At 46.9% G+C, this 15015-nt stretch overlaps 2 protein-coding genes across 2 annotated transcripts in view; one reads left to right on the forward strand and one right to left on the reverse strand.

Annotated features, from left to right (window-relative positions):
• LOC126526034 (guanylate cyclase 32E) overlaps positions 1-8372 on the forward strand; it is a 30539-nt gene extending 22167 nt beyond the window's left edge. The window contains exons 18-21 of the mRNA XM_055067813.2: positions 383-626; positions 2609-2707; positions 5556-5647; positions 7600-8372. Coding sequence (XP_054923788.1) covers positions 383-626; positions 2609-2707; positions 5556-5647; positions 7600-7776 — 612 coding nt within the window. The 3' untranslated portion in view covers positions 7777-8372. The remainder of the gene's footprint in view (positions 1-382; positions 627-2608; positions 2708-5555; positions 5648-7599) is intronic.
• Positions 8123-10156, reverse strand: Ddx56 (putative ATP-dependent RNA helicase DDX56). The gene has a single exon (XM_050173651.3). It carries the CDS (start codon positions 9993-9995, stop codon positions 8415-8417), a length of 1581 nt encoding a protein of 526 aa, XP_050029608.1. The 5' UTR covers positions 9996-10156; the 3' UTR covers positions 8123-8414.
• Between the last annotated feature and the right edge of the window lie 4859 nt (positions 10157-15015).

A 15015-nucleotide genomic window follows, 5' to 3' on the forward strand; every position in this document is an offset into this window, starting at 1 on the left:
GCCTGAGAAGCTGCACAAGGAGAACACAATGATCGATGGAAGGAAAGTTTAAGAGACAAGAAGTGGACAGTATGAATCAGAAGCCAACCGGCGTTAGCAGATATTCCTAGTTGACATTAAGGGGAAGAAACGAGGTTGCACAGATGATATAATCCGCGCAGCAGGTGCCGGCGTGTTCTACTATAGTAACAGATTTGGTGCCCCAAGTGATTGAAAGCACAGGTCAGGTGATTACGCGCACAATTAATTGGAGACCACTAGAGAGGTTTACTTGTCTTGCAGGGGACTTAAATAGGGCTGTTGTTGATGATGATGATGATGATGATGACGACGATGATGATGCCACAGTTCTCTTCGCCACCTGTCGCCTCGCGCGACGCAGGTGGTGGAGCTCCTGAACGACCTGTACACGTGCTTCGACGCGGTGATCGAGAACTACGCGGTGTACAAGGTGGAGACCATCGGGGACGCCTACATGGTGGTCGGCGGGCTGGCGCGTCACCCGGGCGTCGCGCACGCCTCCCAGGTGGCGTCCATGGCGCTTCATCTGCTCAGGATCGTGCGTCACTTCCGCATCCGGCACAGGCCGGACGAGACGCTCATGCTTCGAGTGGGATTGCACTCGGGTGAGCGCGCGACACTAGACACAATCAAGTTTAATTCACGCGTATTCGCAATACAGAAAAAAAAAAGAACTTCCTGAACAGAAACGACATTCAGCAAAATAAGATGTGAAAGATATTGTCATCCGAGAGAACCACGAAGCTACATCTAATAGGAAATCCTTTTCGAACTTCTGATGACTTAGATGAGATGTGTGTTGACGTTTAGATAATGAAGCCAACGAAATAACGTGGTGGCGGCCCTGTTAATTTAATATGTTACTCGCCGTATGAAATCGTGAAATATTTTTCGAAATGCATAATCATTTCTATGCCTACCCAACGATAAATTTGACCGTAGCTCACGTAAGACGAATGTAATGGCTCATATACTCCAAACATTGACTCATAGCCCTTAAGCAAGCAAAAAAAAAAAAAAAAACAATGGCTCATACCCACGTAAGGCAGAGGCTACAAGCACTCAGCAAAGTAACGTCAACAGTGCATACATTCATTGAAACCGTCCATACAACACACATTTCAATAAAAAACAACCCGCCGTGGTTGCTCAGTGGCTAAGGTGTTGGGCTGCTGAGCACGAGGTCGCGGGATCGAATCCCGGCCATGGCGGCCGCATTTCGATGTGGGCGAAATTGCAAAACACCCGTGTACTTAGATTTATGTGCACGTTAAAGATCCCCAAGTGGTCGAAATTTCCGGAGTCCTCCACTACGGCGTGCCTCATAATCAGAAAGTGGTTTAGGCACGTAAAACCCCATGCATTTTTTTAATAAAAAACAAGCTAAAAAAAATCATTCGAACCATCAATAAAGCATTGCATTCTCCCCTCAGCAATTGTAGTGGTGTTTTTGCAATAGCTTCGCTGGACATCCAGGTTGATGAGGACCGGTGAGAGCTGATAACGGTCGGATCATGTTCGATAATGTTGATAACCGACGATGAGGGTTGATAAGGGTTTATGCTGGTCGAATCAAGTTTCATAACATTGATAATGACACCGGGCTGCGTGGAGATGAGCAAGTGGCACAATGCTTACGCATGCTTATATAGACAACTCCCAGAAGAGTTTCTACGTGAACTTTTTCATTTTTTGTCACGGTGGGTAGCAGAGGAGCCACAAACTAAGATTTGGGAAGGGGAAAACGCTGTTAGTGGGGGCCTAGCAATAAGGACTTTCAGAAAAGGCATCGATTCTCACAGTAATGCGTGTGTCCTCATGTCCTTGAAAATAAATGAATCAATAGAGAAAGCACCTGCCTTGAAAGCTGGTTTTTTCACAACAATAGAGTGTGCGCAAAGAAGCCCGCTTTAGTAGTTGCCTTTATCGCATTTTGCCGGTCCGGGAATTTGTGGGATGCCTTTTCTGATGCCGTTCCTAATCGCGCTACGTCAGCGGTCAGAGCGACCCTGCGCATGTGTTATCAATGGGATGAGCCGGCCGCGAACGGTGGATGATAATAGGGGCATAGAATCGGGGTAAAGACATAGCTACATAATCGCGGCCATTGTGACAGCGAATATATGGGCATTGGAAGTGAGTGTGTCGTCAAAATGTAAATAAAAAATTAAAGTAATAAATAAATAAATAACAGCATATATTTGACAAAACATAATGTCGAACCTGGCTATTATGTCCAATAGTTATACTATACAACGTGAGCAGGGAAACCTATTGAGCACCGCGAACAGGAACGATCGTGCGCTGCTTCGCGAAAGCCTGTTTTTCTCGTATCATTTCTTTTTCTTCGACGTTTTGCCGACACAATAGTAAAAGCACGTGAGCTCTTCGCTACATATTATTGCGACATTGAGCAGCATCCCGAACAGCTTGTCCAACGCCCAGAACATATGCATCATCACTTACGAACTTAAACTCGTCTAAGAGCACCAAGTTGAACAATGCCTTTCCTTGCCAAAGTGGCTCGTGGCATATCATGTGGCCTTCTACGTGAAACCAGCCCCGACAAATCTCATGCGCACCGCAGGTCCCGTTTGCGCCGGAGTCGTAGGCAGGAAGATGCCTCGCTACTGCCTCTTCGGCGACACAGTGAACACCGCTTCCCGGATGGAGTCCACAGGAACACGTGAGTCTTTCGCACGAGGCTCAAGAGCTGCCCGCAAGTTTGGAAACGAGTATTTCTCGCCTGTCTGAGCGATATCTGAAGAATACATAGCATGTATCATAAGTACCCCTTCTGTAGCGACGCCATACGTAATTAGAGTTACTTCTGGCCGTGGTTGGTTTTACAAGTTTTCTGGTTCCCCTTAGCCCCCATTTAGGAAAACGTCCAGCTATACAATCTTTGCACACGGCGGCCGCATTTCGATGGGGGCGAAATGCGAAAACACCCGTGTACTTAGATTTAGGTGCACGTTAAAGAACCCCAGGTGGTCGAAATTTCCGGAGTCCTCCACTACGGCGTGCCTCATAATCAGAAAGTGGTTTTGGCACGTAAAACCCCATAATTTAATTTTTTTACAATCTTTGCAAATTAAATGCTAATGGTACGAAAGACGTGTGATGAGCAGTAGCCTGCAATGGTGAACGCAGCGAAATTCAACGTGCCGTGGCCTTTAACAGAATCGCAGGGGAGCCCGAGTTTTTTTTTAACATCTTTTTGTGTTCTGCATTCGTGGGCCAGCGAATGAGGGTCGTGCATTCGCAGAGCAGTTCGTATGATCCAGCAGTTCGCAAGATCAGGAGCTGCGCGGTCGTGACAGTATTAAATGTGGTACTTGCGAACATAACCAGCCACAACGACACACAGAGTTCTTACGAAATAGAGGCTATATACAGGAAGTTAATACGTATAACTAAATTGGCGCTTCTGCAATGGCAGAACGACCACTTTTACTATTAGGGGAGGCTTCAGTAAGCTAGAAGAGACGCTATAACGAAAGTGGATGGCGACACTCCCCTGAATCAAGAGGTCTATTCGATTCAGCCAAGTTTCTCTGCACCTTCTGCACCTATTCACGGTGCACTGCACCTAGACCCTTGATTCCCCAAGGTGCAGCAGTGCACCCTGCACCCTCGTGCTCGATTGAACGGGGTGCAATGCAAGGTGCCGCCGCGGTGCACTGCACCCTTGAACCTTGCAGCGGGTGGGTGCAGCCCGGCACCCCCTGCACTTTTTCGTTTGAGGTGCCGTGCACCTTTTTCTGAATCGAACAAACCTAAGTGCTCGCTCTAACTCACCGTGAAGTCATGAATTTTTGACGTCCACTTAAATCTTTATCGGTAAAGAAACGACAACGTTGCATCCTAAGTTAGCCAAAAAAACTTAACCTAGCAAGTTTAAATGCGTTTTCAAGCGGAAGAAAAAGGACCGGCTCGAATACAAGTGAACACTGCAGTGTGCTTCAGCTAACTCGTGCCAAGCCTTAAAAATTCCACGTGTCTGTTACAAGAATGCAACCAACTTAATATTGTTCACTGTCCTCTTGAGCCACTCAAGGTACTTTTTAAGTATGTTATTTTTTAACTAACTAACTTTTAACTAAACCAAACAATTTATTTCCGTGGTGATATTTGTTGTGCGTGTAATGTTTCCAGGCTGCAAGAGAAAGGACGTGATACTTGAAAAAGCACCACCTGTCTGTAGGTGCTTATTGTCCTTAAACATGCTACAAACCTATTAACGACGTTCCACGCAGACCGAAGGTACGAAGAGGCCGCAAGCAAAACGTGATAGGCGATGGCCTCACCTGTCGTCTCCGATAGAGGGCCATCCGCCGCCAAAACCCCGTTGGCCTTTAGGCAGCAGAAACACCGACAGAACTTTAAGAATTACCATTCGTTATTCATCGCGTATCTCAAGGCCCCATTTGCTTTATAGATTTGACAGACAATTGGTATGTCGGCAAAAGTGGAAGCCAAATAGGAGCATTGTATTCAATCCGTATCCGTCGACGGATACGGATCGCTCAGGGCCTGTTTATGCCTTCGGTCAGCGTGCATGCGGCATTGATCATTCGTTGGTAGCATGTTTGAAGGCACTAATGTCGCTGCGTACGAGCGTCCAGTCACGTGATACTTTTTTCAAATATCGCACGCTTGCTCTGCTGTCCGGAAAGAATAAAACCCCTGCAGCTATATAGTCAAGGAAAAAAAGAATTATTTCAATATTTCTCAAGCTCTACAACTTCTACATCGAAGATTTAGCGTCTAAATCAATGCTTTAAGAGATGATTAATTAACTATTATAACTAATTACACAAATTCACGGTAAAAAAAAATTTTGACTTGCTCAAGAGCACAGTGAACAATAGTAAGTCGGTTGCATTCTCCCAACGCACTCGTGGATTTTTTTAATGCTTGGCACGAATAAGCTGGCGCACCCTGTAAATAACCTTTATGTCACAATGACGTAACGACGTTGATGTTGCGGCGGGAAGGTTAAAGAAGGTAAAGTTGACCTCGTTTCTCTTGAAATAATGGACCTTTTGCAGCCAAGTGAATGAGAACAAGGGCAGTGAAAGAATGATTTGCCAGTTTACACTGATTTACTGTTACTGTGGTCATATCAGGTCCAGAAGAGTAGACAACGTAACGATTATATTTCCTTGCTATTCCTTATCAGGCTTTATCACTGGTCCAAACAGCACCCTGTGCACGTGCCCCGACCAGTCATTAATGGTGGCTGATAATTGAAAGGAATATAATCGACGAAAAGGAATCCGTGCATTACAGAGACCATGGTTGGTTAACACACACCCACGTAGCGTTCAAGATTCGCAGAGCACAAGGTCATTTCAGCATGGCTAGGAGGAGGGGAGCCTGCTTACACGCAAGCAGAGCACCAGCACTTTTGCAATCAGAATTACTAATCGAAACCGTCGCTTCTCATACATCTGAAAGCACTTAGCCAGTTGTATGTCAGCTTAGTGGCAAACTGGTAGTTTGTCTAGAGGGCACATTGTTCCATGCAGCACTCAAGATCCACTGCAGCGAGAGCTGCAAGCAGCTCCTCGACAAAGCAGGAGGGTACATCCTGGAGGAACGAGGACTCGTCTATGTTAAGGCAAGCTTCCTCCTTATTTTCAAGATGTTATCAGTTTTGTCACAAACTTCAAATTAACAGCATTTATGGAGAGTGCAGGCTTTTGTGATTATGCAGGAGCCAAGATATCGAATGCTTTCTCACTGAGCATTAAGAATAATGAGCATGTTACAAGCTGTGCTAAACAATAGATTAAATGCCACGCATATATATCACTCTTCTAAACAAAGCTGTTTCTGTATCATATGCTTTCCTCTCACTATTCTTTGTATTTGTTATGCAGAAAAGAGGTGAGGCGTGCAGACAGGACACAAGAGTAGAGAAGTGGACAACACGAACACGGCATTCGTGTTGTCTACTTCTCTACTCTTGTGTACTGTCTGCACGCCTCACCTCTTTTTTGCATAATGAATCCTTACCAACCAGCTCAGCTTTCTGTCGTTTTGTATTTGTGTTGGCGACTTTATCTCTATTGCATTTGTACCGAATTGCATTACAGTGTATTAAATTGTGTTTCTCTACAAACATACATAAAGCTAACTCGTTCTGTATCATAGAGCATTCTGATATTTTTGCATGGGGCCCATTTCATTCTTGGTTGGCAAGGTCCCAGGTGGTCACTATGTTAACTCCTGACTTGTGACTGGATAAAATTCTTCTCCATGCTTTACACAAACACAATCTCGCATCTCAGTGCTTCGCCTATTAATTCATAGTACCCTGCATGAAGAGAGAGCCCATCTACCATGTGTCCCAGCTAACGTTAGCCAAGCTGTTCAATGAAAGATTTAAAAAACACAGTGCACATTACAACTATAAGATATGCGGTGTTCAGTCGTCAGAGGTCCAACGATTGAATGTCGTACACTTCAAAATTGTATCTTGCATTGCGTTTCTTTTATATATGTATATACTGTGACGTCACGATATATATATTTTTTCATTTAACAGCTGGGTTAATGTTAGTTGGGACACCCTATATAGATGATCAACACCACACTAGTGCGCTGTATCTGCAAATCAAGGTTAACTTTAAATGTTCTTATTTTGTGCATTGCATACTGATGTTTCTGGTCTTGCCTATATTTCAGCAATACTTTCCTCATATTAATGTTAGCTGTGGAGAGATGTATACAAGAATCAGTAGCCAGCCCTCCAAACAAATGTCACAGGTAAAGTGGCACAGAAGAGAGAGCTGTTTACATGTGCCCTATTTGCAAGGGAAGGTTCACCAGTGATCAAAATGTGAGCTCAGCTCACAACACATTGACATCTCCTCTGATGGTCATTTTAGCATCCACTGTAGTCTGTAAATATCAAAAGACATGAATTTGGCCACTGGTCAAAACAACAAGTGCCCTTTTACTAAAAACGCCAGTTAAAAACTCATAACAGGTTTGTTGTGTCCATCCTTTTTATTGCAGCGTAGTTGTCAGGCCGCCTTCTCGTCTTCTGCTGTCATTTTCCTCGTAACATGGGAAGGAACAACATATTGTCTATTACGTTATTTAATTCAGTCATTTGACCATCTGCGTGTGTGGATGTTTAAGTTTATTCTTTAAGCATTTCTTTGCGGCGGCAGTGAAATTTTGTTGTATTGAAATCGCATACAAACACACTTCGTTATATTGTGGTTCTAAATACATGGTGTTCTATGGACAAGAGGTTATGAAAAGTAAGATACTTCGCTATATCAAGAATTTCATTATAATGAAGTTCGTTATATCGAGATTTAACTGGTATGCTCCAGACATTATCAGTTGCACTTCGCTCCTTGAAGAGGCAAAATGTGTGTCACGTGAGCTCCCAAACACTCTGCAACGTGGTGAACACGGTTAAAATCATAGATCTGGAGTCTCAAAGAGGTGTGACGTAATGCTAAGGCATTTCTATCGCATTTATCACTAAATCGCCACTGAATTTCGCTTGGATTATTGCAGTTTTGTGTTCAAATTGCTCTGTGCTTGATGCAGGGAAAAGGAGACATGCGGACATTCTGGCTCGAGGGTCGAGCATCTGGCGTCCGGTGCCGTTCGACCACTGGCTTCCAGAACATTGAAAGCTGGTCAGGCACACACGACTCTCAGCCATCAGAGGGCAGTCATTCTTGCCCAGACCTGGGTGCGCCACCCTGGCAGGGCATCAGCTGAAACCTGGCACACCCATCAACATACGTTGAAATACAAACATGCCGAAACTAGCAAGAACCCCGTCTTTTTGTTGTTTCTATCTTTGCCAGCATCAGTGACAATGTTGCAATTCAGGCTATGACCGGCAATTATGGGAGGCGAAAAGTAAGCGACACGATGAAATTTACACCAGTGTTTGTCCTACAACAGGTCTAGCGCTTAGTGTTTCGGCCTATAAATGCCTTACGGCAACAGCGACACGTTTCACACATGCGACCTCAGACGGCCTGCCTTTAATCTGCTCACTTGAACGTGCCTATGACGGCAAGGTGAGGAATGCAACAGCTGAAAACAATGTTACACACTATTTGAGTACACAGGCAACCATTCTTTATTACCTGCTTTGACAGTCAAACTGCATTCCTCGAGAACAGTTAGAAAATGCAGCCTGACAAAAGTGGCGCACAGCAGCAGGGAAGAAGTGAACGCCAATGAGAAAAGGCTCCCTTGCAATCATACCAACGATGGCTGTGCATTCAACACATGTGGCAACTGACACAGTTGGGTTAGATGCACATCGTCTGCCACTCTTCCAGCTGGGCACGGTAGAAAAAGAATGATACAACATGGTAGGTTCCATGCCAAATCCATAACACATCTCAGTCACAACTGAAACTCTGAAGTGGGTCGTTTCTGCGAGGCTTCTTGCCGTACTTTCTGTTGCGTTCCTCACGTGTCCTGGGTCGCTTGACGGGCTGCGGAGCCTTCGCACTTTCCTTCTGGAGACTGCGCTGCAGCGTCGGAGGGATGATGTAATCCGGGCAGTGTTTGAGGTGTGGCTGGTGCTTGATGATGTGCAGCGCCTTGTCGTGTCGCAAGAGTTGCTTTTCCCTCGGATTCTCCTCAAAGAAGGACTGCAGCTTCTGCGACGAGAGCATCTCCGTCTTGATCTCTTTCAGACGCGCCTCTCGCACCGCAATTCGCGTCACAGCGCGGAAGGCGTCCTTGCTCCTGTACCGGAACGGTTCAATCTCTTCCATGCGGAACAGGTAGGGCTTGAGCGTGCCCTCGGGGAGCGCCTTCTGGACGGCCTCGAGCAGGTGGGCCTCCCGGTCCTTGACCAGTGACAAGGCCGTCCCTTTGCGGTCTCCGCGCGCCGTCCGTCCCACACGGTGCTGGTAGGCCTGCACGGTCGTCGGGAAGTCGAGATTGATGACGTTCGCGACGTTCTGGAAGTCCAGGCCCCGGCACACGCCGTACTCGGGGTCCTGGTTGCGCTTCTTGCTCTTCTTGGGCGCCTTGTCTTGGGCTTCGATGCCCTTCTCGTCCGACGCGACCATGATCTCGTAGCGGCCCTCGTTGAACTGGTTCAGGATGAGGGCGCGCGACGCCAGAGGGAGCTCGGAGTTGAGCACGCAGCATCGCACGCCGAACTGCTCGAGGAAGAGCTTGACGACGAAACAGCGGTCCACGGTGGTGACGAAGATCAGGGTCTTGCCCACCACGAGCCGGAGCTTGAACAGCGCGCACAGGAGGGCGAACTTGTCGTCCTCTTCGCAGCGGATGACGTACTGCGAGAGCCGCTGCTGGTCTTGCTCGCCCTCTTGAAGCTTCAGCGTCACCGGATTGCGGAGCGCTAGACGCTTGAGGTTCAGCACCTCGGGACTGAGCGTGGCCGAGGTGAGCACCGTCTGACACCGGTTGGGGAGTCGCGTGAGCAGCTCGTTGAGGTCCTGCTCGTGTCCGAAGGAGAGCACGAGGTCTGCCTCGTCGATGACGAGCATTTCGAGCTTGAGCGTCAGGTGTCCCGCCTTCAAGTGGGCCAGCAACCGCGACGGCGTGCCAACGACGACGGCCGGCCGCTCGGCGAGCAGTGGACGTTGGATGGCCAGATCGGCGGTGCCCGACACGTCGACGCAACGCAACCACGTACCGGACAGCTGGGCAACGCAGCGCGCTATCTGACTGCACAGCTCTTTCGTGGGCGCCAGGATGAGGCCCCGAGTCGCGGGCTCCTGGTCGACGCGGTACTGCATCAGCCGATGGATCATCGGGAGGCAGAAGCCGCCCGTCTTGCCGCTGCCCGTGCGGGCTCGAGCCAACACGTCCTTGCCTTCGAGGATGAGAGGCACGGCTTTCTCCTGGATGGGTGTCGGTTTGCCCCAGCCGAGCTTGGCGATCGCCTTGAGCAGGCGATCGTCGAGACCCATCTCGTGGAACTCGAGCTCTTTGCCCGACATGATCACTGTTGCCGGGTTTGCGCTGACAAAATATATATGTCAGGCACACAATGTGCGATACACACTACGACGCACGCACGCACGTTGTCTACGACAGCTGCTTACGGCCGCACGGGGGCCGCCATGTTGCTTTTGAATAGCCCTAATCCCAACAAGCCCAGACCAAGAGAACATTTGCGCGTACGTCACGCCCAAAACGTGTGGCGCTAGTTTACACATAACATTGCGTGGCGATTTTATTTCAAGCAGCTGTTCATAAGTACAATTATCTAACAAATTTTTCATGAAAGAACAGAAAAATTAGGGCAGTGTTTAATGTTTAACTTTTATGGAAGTGATTAGCGCATGACCTCAAAAATGCATTTTTTGCTATATTTTAGATGCTCGCCGTGAGAGGACGCTCGTTGCCTTTACAACTTCCGGCGGTGGCGGATGCGGCGGCCGAGCGCTTCCGCCGCCGCGTCCGATAGGCGTCTGCTAGCGAGCGTTCTCGTGGGCGTTTTTTTCGTATGTTCGTTGATCGTTAGTCAGTTTCGTGATCGCAACTTTTTGCCCGCGTGTTGTTAGATCATGCAGCATGGTGCTGGTAGGGTAATACGTTTTATACGTCTTGTCAGCTTTGCGTAAATCACTATGCCGCGAATGCGTTTTTAAAGAATACTAACTGGCTTTAACCAGCTGCGCTGTATCGACACACGCATGTTAAACTTGGGCCTTACGTTCTAGCCTGCGCCAAAGCACCAGCCGTCGAGTTTCCACAGTCTATCGCTTGCTGCTTCTGCTTGATCGTCGTGCTTGAACGAAAAGGCGCTGAATTATAGTTTGCTTTGCAGACATGTGCTGCTTGGTCGACCGAGTTCATTGATCGCACACAACAAAACTGTCGTGGTGCAACAAGTGAAAGTTAACTTATGCTCAGTTCATACTGCCGACAGTTCGAGGAAGAATTGCGCTGTAGTTCGCGTTCACCGACACTCGCAAAAGATCAAGAACGCGTCAATTAAACAATATGTGCAGCGTTTGAGCTCAACATGTCAGGCCCACAGATGCAAATTCGAAGTTACAGCTGTGTGTCGACGTGCCTGATCCCCGAGGTACTCGAGTGCTGCGGTTACGGCAGTCCTGAGAAAATAACTGCCACGGCCGTCTTCACATTCAATTTCATTTTTAATATTCGAAGGGAAAACGTGCTTCCTCGTAAGAAACCCAGCTGATTGACTGCACTGTTGATCGACTGCATTTGGCAGTGCGTCGGAATTACCGGAACTTACCGGAATTACCGATATTTTGACAGGAACGGAAACGTAACCAGAACCTTACTTATCATTTTCCTTTGGAGTGAAACCGAAATATTTTTTGATCGGTTCATGGAGGAAAGTCGGCCATCCCAAACAACCACCATCAGGCAACGTATATAAACACATGTATAAGCATTTGTATGTATCTCAGGGGTCCGCATATGCGCGTATCTCAGGCAGGGATAGTGCGGGCGATAGCCGGTCGAGCGCTCCACTAATCTAAGCCTTCCGCTCGATGCACTATAGCAGTTCGGCATCGTTGCAAAACACAGGGCTTGCGCGCTGTAGAGCTTATCATTTCGTTTTCTACGGGGGACAACGCTTTGTTACCGAAGTTTTATCGTTCAAGTTGGTTTTATCGGGACAACCACCTCGCCTTTCGCCGCGGGTACACTCATGCTTCCGAGATCATGCTCGGTGCCTTAACATGTATACAATTTTTTTTCTCTATGTAGAATAAAGAACCGCCTTCACGGCACTGAGCATGGTGATCTCAGAATTCATAATCCACTTATTGAGAGAAAAAAAAGCTATATTTTCACCGTTACCTTGATTCTAAATTTTTTTACATGCGAACCAAAACCGTTAACCGTTACGGATCATTGTTTTTTTTTTTTTTTTCGTTCCAGAGCATAATCGGAACTGAACGTTTTTCAGTGGAACAAAACTGAAACCAGAACGAAAAACATTTCGTTTCGACAGCCCCGCCTTTCCATCCTGTAGAACATTTTGACATACTTAGATGAAGTTTCCTTGTTTTCACCAAATTTCGTGGCCAGGAATTGAGACCTGAACGCGCTCTTTATAACGTGGCTCTGACGAGATGCGCAGAATATATCCATCGGTGGATCTGCCGGATGTGGAGCCCGCGTTTTCGCTTCTCCTCTGCTCAGAATTTCCATAGCGGTTACGTTGATTTTGTGGTTCTCGGTTACAACTCTGATGATCTCAAAACCAATGCTGGCCGTTTTGATGACGATCGACGCGGCGAACGACCTCGGCGAGCTGGTGCGCAGTGCAACCTTTGGTGAAGAAATAACCGACAGCTGGTATCATATATCTATATATAGGCTACAAAGACGAAAACACAGCAGTGAGTTCGCCAGATGTTCACCTCCAGCTGCAGGAGCAATTGGTACTCGAGGTCAGGACCTAGATCGACATCACCACCGAACGCGTCCCTTTGTTTGTGGTATAGTGCAGTTTTCGTTTAATTCTCATCTCGTCATCAAGGATATAGGAGGTGGTGTGTCCAGACTCTCAAGCTCTAGCTGCTTCCAGGCGGGGGCTAACCAACTCGCTAAAACCGACTTCACCGGACGCAGTACCGAAGTATTTTTGTTGCGCTGTTCTGGCGCAAGGTAGCTTGAGAAACTCTTCGCACCTCAAGTATTCGTCCACTTTTGTTGAGAGGTATCGCAGAAGTATCACGAGCACCCGAGCACGAACTTCCAAATTTTTGAAAATCATTTTAACAAAATTTAGGATCTAAATCGAAATTCCGCTTCCACACAGTCACTAGAATTTGACTTTTCTCTCTCAAATGCGACAAATTCCATTAAAAGCGGTCCAGGGGGTTATCTCAGAAAAACGTTCTTGCGTTTTACATGTGTTTGAATAGGCCGCGTCGGAGGTGGGCTCAAGCTAAAGCTTCCTCTTAAGTCGACGTCCTATTTTGCAGCTTTCTCTGAAATCGTACTACTCCTGAAAGTGCAAATTAACTGCCGAGAGTTTGAAGTTAGCGCGTGGGCGCATCCAGTTCTAGGAATTACCTCAAGCCATGTTTCCCGCAAACTGCCGTCGACAGGTATTTCATGAAAGGATAGGACGGGATGTTTGCATTACATTTTGGCACGCAGCAATAAGGCATGATGACATGCAGTCTTTGTTGGACACGACAAGTAGAAGGATTCACATTTAGGAGGTCTTGAATTGATGCAAAATGAAAGATAAACGGCGCTGGAACTACGAGCCGCCATACAACTAAACAAATCTTGCCCCGATCGAAGTACGGCTGTCAACTCGAAATCCTTCACGAACAAACTGACGCAAAGGAGCACGTCTGCTAACTCCAACTGTTTGTCGCAATATTGGCAAAGCGCGTTTAAGAACTGTGTGGACCACTTCCGAAAACTTAAAAACATGTTTCACGACATTTCTTGCCACAAATTGAGATTTCATTTCTTTATGCTAACATTCAAACAAAAAATGTCGCATAGCCTGTCGTCGCTCGGCTCCGCGCGACGCGCTTCCCACCTCCCGCAGCCGACGTCGTCTGCTCCGCAACCATTCCGCTGCCTCCGAGATGGTAACAGATACCACGGTAATCTCGGAGGCCGCTGCAAGTGTTAGATGCAGCCGTGTTACGAGAGAGACGGTTAATTAGATGCACAGAATGGAAACGAAAAAGAACGTCGAGATTTACAAGAATGATAAGAAAGAAATTAGCAGGGAAAAATCTATACAATAACACAAATGGCAGCTATACTATACCATATAACACAAAGGCCTTAGCTATTTGAGGCTCGAGCCGCGGTTGCCTACGGACAAAAACATGCCGGAGCAAATATTCGGAGACCACTCATACTAAGCACATCCTAATGAAATGCGAAGTGATTCGCCCAGTGAGAACCGTAGGTAACGTAAACCTTCCAGAAGCGCTTGGGTTTAAAGTGGACGGAAGCGTCAACCGGTCAGCAGTCGAGATAAGCAAGTTTAGGAAAAAAAAGCAGGGAAGAGATTGATATGATCGGATCTCGTAGTCATGGCTAGCGGTACGAGGCAGATTTTGAAGGGAAAAAAGATTAAGTGATGTGTACAAAAACGCTAGATAAGAAACATGTATTGCATATACCTGATTAAGTCAACCAGGCCAGGTGATATGACTAGACGCTCGTGTTTGTTTCCTTTCTTGTCCCATCCTCGCGCAGTTCACCCAAAAGTTGACAATCTTTCTCCGCCCCATTTCAAAGGGGTACTATTAGCTCATCATCATCATCGGAGACGAGAGAAGATAACTTTTCTGCCACGGAGAAAACGATTCTCGGCATTTTTTAGTGAACCAGCCTTATGATAGAGAAAACAATAAAAGTTCGTTGCCGTGCTTTGTTTCTGGTGCTCCCCGTTGCACACATTGTTGCCATGGCTGGAGAACTTGCAAAACGCGTGGGGAGAAAAAAAAAAAAGCGCGCGAGCATGCACGCACGCGCACACACACACACACACACATACAAGACAAGCAGAAGCCACTCCCCCAGTCATTTTGCATAGTTAGAACGGCCGAATTTACTGTTCATGGCAGGAACATGCACTGTTCTTGCATTTCTACCAAGCTTCGGAAACCGTGTGCTTGAATCACATCCCAACATCCTTGTGCTGCCAAGTTTGCACAAAGTACAGGCACCAGGTGCAAATGTCCAATGGGATTCACTACGCAATTCTGTTTGGTCAGCATGTACATGCTATCCCAGACAACTTGCCACTAGTAAATTCAGCCACAATTTACTGGTTCCACAATTTACGGTATCATTTCCTGACAGCAGACTTCAGAATATGGCTAAGGTCGATTGCAATTCGGCACTTGCTGTTGCAGTCATTATGAACATTCCACAGTATACTGAGAGACATTTTAAGGGCAATAAAATATTCTTTTGAAGACAAGTCGCTTCATGTAACAGGCTGCCCTGGAAGCATTGCCAAAAGAATTACTCATGATCTTCAAG

This window comes from Dermacentor andersoni, chromosome 8 (genome assembly GCF_023375885.2).
Source record: "Dermacentor andersoni chromosome 8, qqDerAnde1_hic_scaffold, whole genome shotgun sequence".
NCBI classification, from domain to species: domain Eukaryota; kingdom Metazoa; phylum Arthropoda; class Arachnida; order Ixodida; family Ixodidae; genus Dermacentor; species Dermacentor andersoni.

Excerpts from the sequence above, each read along its gene's own strand:
- Ddx56 (XM_050173651.3), bottom strand. The coding sequence starts at position 9,995 with ATGTCGGGCAAAGAGCTCGAGTTCCACGAGATGGGTCTCGACGATCGC.